This window comes from Myotis davidii, unplaced genomic scaffold (genome assembly GCF_000327345.1).
Source record: "Myotis davidii unplaced genomic scaffold, ASM32734v1 scaffold1832, whole genome shotgun sequence".
Taxonomy (NCBI): Eukaryota; Metazoa; Chordata; class Mammalia; order Chiroptera; family Vespertilionidae; genus Myotis; species Myotis davidii.
In genome coordinates this window covers 501218-508073 of record NW_006283151.1, presented here as the reverse complement: position 1 = coordinate 508073, position 6856 = coordinate 501218, and the positions used below count along the sequence as shown (strand labels likewise).

General features: G+C 31.9%; 1 protein-coding gene across 5 annotated transcripts in view; it reads right to left on the bottom strand.

Moving 5' to 3' along the window:
- CLCN3 (chloride voltage-gated channel 3) overlaps nucleotides 1-6856 on the bottom strand; it is a 78040-nt gene that overhangs the window by 45452 nt on the left and 25732 nt on the right. For 2 of the 5 annotated variants that reach the window (XM_006753490.2, XM_006753492.2), the window contains exon 1: nucleotides 4641-5025. The exons of the other annotated variants lie outside the window; for them this stretch is intronic. In XM_006753490.2, coding sequence (XP_006753553.1) covers nucleotides 4641-4719 — 79 coding nt within the window. In that variant the 5' untranslated portion in view covers nucleotides 4720-5025. Of the gene's footprint in view, nucleotides 1-4640; nucleotides 5026-6856 lie in introns of those variants that run through there. 5 annotated transcript variants of the gene reach the window in all.

Below are 6856 nucleotides of genomic sequence, written 5' to 3'. Positions count from 1 at the left end.
CTATTTTATAGATGGTCAATTAAATATCTGCTGGATAAATGAATAGGATAAATGAAGTATGTACTCTTTAAATCTGTTCTGCCATCCAGTCATATTTAACTGCCATCTATTTAAACTGCAAAGACTTGGAAATTAAAGCCAAATCCCAAAGAAGTTGACTAAAGACACAAAACCAGTCAGCAGCAATGCTGAGCCTACTATCCAATTCACTGTTTTCTTCTCTATTCTATTGCCACCCCAAAATAAAGATACTTCTTAGGTAGAGATAATGAAGTGGGTATTAATACATCTGTATAATTGGAAAGAAATTCCATATTCATTTATTATCTCTGCATATACGATGATTTACATATTACATGAGTTTTTTAAATTATGAAATTTGTTTTCTGTATGGAATGAGAAGTAAATTGACAGAAACTAAAGTAAATCCATTTTTTATCTAATTATGGTTGAAAAGGACTACAAAAGATTACAAATTAAACATGTTTATTAAAAACGAAAACAAACTTTAAAATACAGTGTAAGCCACCAGTCTCCTATGTTTTTGTGTAGGCACAAAGAAAAGACCTCAATGCTGGGAAAAATAGCCAAAGTTACAAACCTAATCTATGTGGCAGATCTGCTCACATTATGAAATCTTGATACACAAATCATTTATGACTTACGACAAGCCATGAGATGGTATAAAATTAATCATAGTAAAGTGTATGTTATTTTTAGAAAATAGAGCTAAAGATAGTAATCTGAACCAAATTTTGTTGAAGATTTTAAACTCAGATACTGTGGGCAAATAAATTTAAAGACAGGCTTTGTATTGTTTTAGAATACAAAGAGTTACTAACATCAAATAAAGAATCTTTATTTTGTTCTTTTAATTTACAGACACTTAGATGAATTAATTTGTAAGAACAGATTTAATTTTCTATTTGGCTAAAAGATTAGAGGTAACAGAAGCACAACAATGACTGGATACTTAAAATCATTTTACAAAGAATCTACAAAATGTCCTTATGGCAGTAAGAATATCATCTAGCACCTGGATTTCCAAATAAAAAAAATGCTAACTACTGATACTTTTAGGAAGGAATAAAAATGAACTAATTCATCTATTATAATAAGAACAAAAAAAAACCTACTTAAATACGTCTCTGAGCTAATGAATGTCCAGAAATGATTTCAAGTACAAACTTAAAAAAAAACAACAGACCTCAAACTTTTATTTCAATAGGAAGGTCACAATTTTTGTGGTTTAAAACTGTTATTTGAATGGCATTCAAGTTTCCTCTAGAATCGGTACTCTTCTACCTTCCACCTTTCTATATTATCCCTTGTATGACACATTTATACAACAAAACTAATCAGGGAACAACATAAGAGGCATTTATTCCCACCAGAGCACGTACTCATTCTATCCTCTCCCCCACGAACATCATATCAAATTCCCTTGTGTACTTGAAGACATGGCCTACTTTGAAAACACTTGTCAAAAAGAGACTGATCTCTTCCTCCAGTAAAATCCCAGAGAACATACAGTCTATATCATTCCCTAGAAATTTATTAACTTCCTTGGGGTTTGTTTCTTTGTTTTTAACTTAGGAAGCCTTCTGATGCCCCTTCCAGACTCAAAATGCCAAGTTATTACAGGGGTTTATAGTAAGAAGCATGATTAGAGTATGAGCCAAATCTTCTAGATCAAATCCTGACTTTGAACATTTGCTTACCTCCGTTTTGTCAACAGAAAAATGGGGGTTAAAACAATACATACTTCACAAGTTTGCAATGAGGAATAAAATGATGTTACACATAAGTGATTTGATACACCTAAAGCACTTAAAACAGTATCTGGCAAACGGTAAATTCTATACTAAGTATTAGCTATTATTAATATTATTATTAGTACCACCATCTTTCTCCACAGCACCAAGTAGTGCTGTATACATACACAAGAGCTCAATTAAATTCTTTGAATGAAACAATTAATACTGAAATAAGTTTTAAAGATCCCTCAGGGAATAAATGTAGGCAGGCTCAAGACCCAAAAGATCAAATCCAAGATAGGGCCTGGTAGAAGAAGGGATTCATCCCCGGTCAACTCCCACCCCCACAACTAATTAAGCTTCATGAACAATTAAGAAGAAAGTCAAAGTATAAAACTGATAATCCAAATAAAGCAAGTTTTTTTTTCCCTGACAAAAATGACAGAGACTGGTGGGTGGGGAGCAGGAGCGGGTTAGAACGGGTCAATGGGAGGGGGGTAGGGGGGGAACGGGGACTTATATAATACTTTGAGCAATAAAGTTTTTTTAAAAATGAAAGAGACATTTCATGAAAGAACTTGATAGCTTCTGGGTAGGAAATTTACCCCAAAAGATGGCTATTTCTAAAATGTCATAATTTCTAATCTACCAACAATATATTAACTAATTCTATTTTTAATCTACTGACATTTCCAGTTTCTACATTATTCACTTAAGTAGGGAGCTACATCATTTACCATCTCACCTAGAAAAGTAGTATTAAATGTAATTTACTCCACAAAGGTAATCCCTAACTCTAATACTCCGAGTTTCATGTTTACAGTTTCATACTTCCATTGTCTGCCTCTTTACCTTTTTATCAGCCTGAAGATATATTTTGAGTCATTGTTTTGTCCTGATTCAGTTTTCTTGATTTATGTTAGCTGCTTATCTCCACATCTCCAGTTCCTTTGTGTTGACCCATGGCTATAATAGCTTATAAATTATGGAAAACAACCTTTTATCCTCAGATACTAGGATACTACAGCCTAATAACTGACTCATCGGTACTACAAAGACACAATTTTACATTCAAATAACATTAGCTTATATTAATTGAATAAGACTCATCAAGGGACAAGGAACCTATTTGGGCTGCCAAGAGAAAGACTGATTTAGACTTAAGCAAGATTCCTAAAGGATTATTTATGAAAATACAATAGACACAAAAAGACTATATTTTAGTAATAACCGTATCAGTAACCATGCCTACTCTCACATATACTTTGGCTTATTTCTTATTATTTGCATGTGTTATACAGAGATGAACTCTATAAGTAAGTTATGTCAAAGATTGTTAAGCTAAACACTGACCTTTTAAATTTCTCAAGCCTGGGTCTTTTGGTTTATTATCATCAACAAACAGATGTTGTAATAGATCAAAGAAAACAGTTTGTCTTGTTTTACAGTTTAATTACTTATAAATACTGTGACACTTGAACAGTCACCATTCATCCAAGTTGCTTTCTGTTAAAAGAAATCCTTAACAAAAAAAAGATGATGGTAACAGAAAAAAGGAGAGTTAATGCACACACTAAGAATTGGGGGGACAAGGGGCCAACAGCTCTGGGTGGTAAGATTATGAAAAACTTTTATTTTCTTCTTCATTTGATTATTTCCCCAAATGTTCTAAAATTATATATATATTATTTTACATATATATGTAATTATATATGTTTCATAAAGAGGGGAACTCTGTACGAGAAGCACAATACTGTATATGTAACATGATCTTGGTGCAGTTCTCAAAATTTGAAAAACAAGTTTTTACTAACAACACAATACTATAGGATATATAATGTTATAGCTGTTCAGAGCCTAAAATAGTATCTAGCAGACATTGTAACCAATAAATATTTGCTGACTATCTTAACTTTTCAATTCTAATGGAATTTAACACTAAAAAAAAAAGTGTTGTCAGAATAGAAACTATATTTTAAATAAAATGGGCTAAATATACTCAGGAAAATCATGACTTCTTTATTTCATAAATATAAGTTTGGTTAAACCATAAAATGAGTTTATAATAGTAGGCAGTAATTCAAACTAACATGGCTCATAAAGTCATCTAAGATAGTTTTCTTTAGGGTCAATTTTTTTTCTAGAACAATTGCCAACAGCCTAGTTTTAGTATAACCAGTTTAAGAAAAATGAATAAACACTAGTTTAAATTAACATGTTGGGTGCTTTTCTAGTTTTTACAAACTATTAACTTTCATTTTTTCTGATGTATAAAAATTACCCTAAATTTTTTATCATATCAATTTTTAAAAGCTACCTGTGTAAGACAATGTAGTTAATCAGTTGAAATGCATATTAAATGGAAAATATTAATATAAAAATGTGTTCATCTTTACTGTCATTTCAGTATTCTAAAATGCTAGTCAGTTTTTACTATAAATTTACTTGTGGCGTGAAAGCTACATGGCAGCAGCTGAAGTATAATGGTACACAGACACACACTTGATTTCTCTGTATAAAATAAAGGAAACCAGTTTTCCGAAGGAAGAAAACATTATTTTTAGGTGCCAATCAACACTACATTAGTTAGCTGTAAAAGCGGATTAATTCATTTTCCCAGTTAAATAGAAAGAGGATTTCACACAGAAGATGGAGTCGGAGTCCGATGTGATCTGAAGCAGTACTAATCTGCACAGAGAAAACAATCCGAGAGGACTACAGAACATTCAGAAGGTTGTATTTGCCCCTAGCTAACAACCCAGGCCAACTAAACAACATACTGCAGTATTTAAAGGACAACCAAGAACCTGTTTCAATTAGAGAACCGCCCAGCCGCATGCAAAACATACCCACAGTGGATTCAGAGCAAGGGGATGATATTACCTCTTTTATGTAATTCCCTCAGGGGAATATAGTCTCCTCCCCCGTCATAAGGCAAATAAGGATCAGAAGAAGCATCCATGATTAGAATTTTTAAAAAGAAGAAGAAAAAGAAAAGCTTGCTAGCTTAAAAAGACAGTGGCATTTCCTCCACCCCTGCTGCAGCAGGCAAGGGAGATGCCATATTTGATGAGGGTTCGAACTGTATGTAGTTCGACTCGCTAAAGCAACTGTGTTCTTCCACAGTGGATGATGTCATCAAAGGGAAATTATTGCAGCCTGGTTGCTAGTGGCTACAATCTAGCAAGGCTTAGAGGCGGAACAGCCTTCTTAACCAGGTCCTGCTACGTATGATGATGACTAAGCTCCAAGTATAACAGACAAAACTGGTTTGAGAATTTTAAAGCATTCACAATAGAGCTTCTATAGCGTCAGTGGCAACTACAGTAAGACAACAGAGCATTATTTCTTTTTGATTTTAAGATAGACAGGGGAACAAAGCATTTAATATAGAAAAGGAAATTCTGATGTAGACAATGCCCCTTTTCATTTATAATGTAGAAAAAAAGAGAGCAACACTCTAAGGTTGTGTGATTTTATAATAACAAGGGCACTAATTTTTATATAGTAATGTCAGGTGAGTCTAAAGAACTAGAATATATCAAAGGCTTCAAGAGACTTGGTTTTAAAAGTCAACTTTTAATTTTGTAAAATGTACTTCAGACTTCTACTGTGGGTTCAGAAAATTTAGTAACTGTGCAGTTGAATAGTATTTTATCTCACTAATCCCATTCAGCAGCCTCTTGTTTCCTTCTTTCAAGAACTAACCAGTAAGACATTCCACCTTTTCAGAATAAAGAAAACATATTAACATAATAAGTAATTTGGCTATTCCTTGTGAAACAATGCAAAAACAGATTCAGTAGGAAAGGGAATTTTCCTATCTTACTACTTGTCTTATCTCACAAATATTTTGTGCTTTAAAAAAAGGCTTTTAGTAAAATGTGTCTCAAAAGGTAATCTTTACTGGAAAATTTCATGAAATTCATAAGTAAAGCAAAACTCTTTGTTTCAAAATGTCATTTTAAAAAAAAGCTGATGCTCATAATTTGTACAGCTACTTTTAAGGTGATTCCTCTAGACTAGGGCATTCTCCTTCTGAAATGGCAATATTGTTGCAGTGCCACTAAATAAAAATGTACTATTTCTTAGGAGCAATTGGGGTTCCATAAAATTTATTTTCCTAAGTACTGAATGAGCCAACCTCTGAGGTCCACTCCAATTCAAGGCATTTATATGAGAACTGGGGTAATAAAAAATGAGAGGAGTCACATTTTAGTTATTTGAGGTATTTTTAAATTAGGTTAAATAAAGTATTTATATTTAAAAAAGTGTGAACATCAGAAAGACAGACCGTCTCATAAAATCCCACCTAGGATTGAGGAAAAGGGTTTAGGAAAGGAACACAGACTAGAATTCATACCATAAAATCTAATTCTGATTCTGGCTATTAATATGATTTGACCGTGTGAGTTTTTTGGGGTTTTTTTGTATTTTTTAAATTTTCTTAGAAATAATTTTTTTAAATAAGGAAAGCTTTACCAAAGAACTAACTTTACTACGTTAAATTTGGTCTTTTGATAAAGTTCTACTATTATAAAACTTTTAAAAACTATATGCTCTATGACATTCATAAATAATTTAGTTTTTATGATACTATTTCCATTCTTTCATGCCTTTCTATAAAATGAAAATCTAACTACAAGTCTTCCTGGTATTCGTGGACACTCTCTTGTTTTTCCTGACTTACAACTTGGTCACAAAGGAAAAATGAAAATGATAGCTAGCACTAGCTAGAGGGGGAAGAATACCTTCCCTATAAAATATATTGTATTTAATATAAGTAAAAGATTTTATCATAAGTAATTTTTAATTATTTTTAGTTAACAAAAATTGTATATGTGTATATGTATATACAATATATAAATTGTATGTATTTTTATAGATTTCAGTTTAGAATGCAACACACCAAACTCAACAATTGTTATCATTGAGGAAGAAATGAGGTCAAGTGGAGAGGATTATGGCACATTTAGTTTTTACTTTATATAGTTCCACACTGTTTGAAATTTTTAAGCAAATATATATTTACTTTTTTGCATTTTTTTAGTAAGAAATCTGAAAATTTTTTACATTAAAAAAGTAAACAAATCTTATGT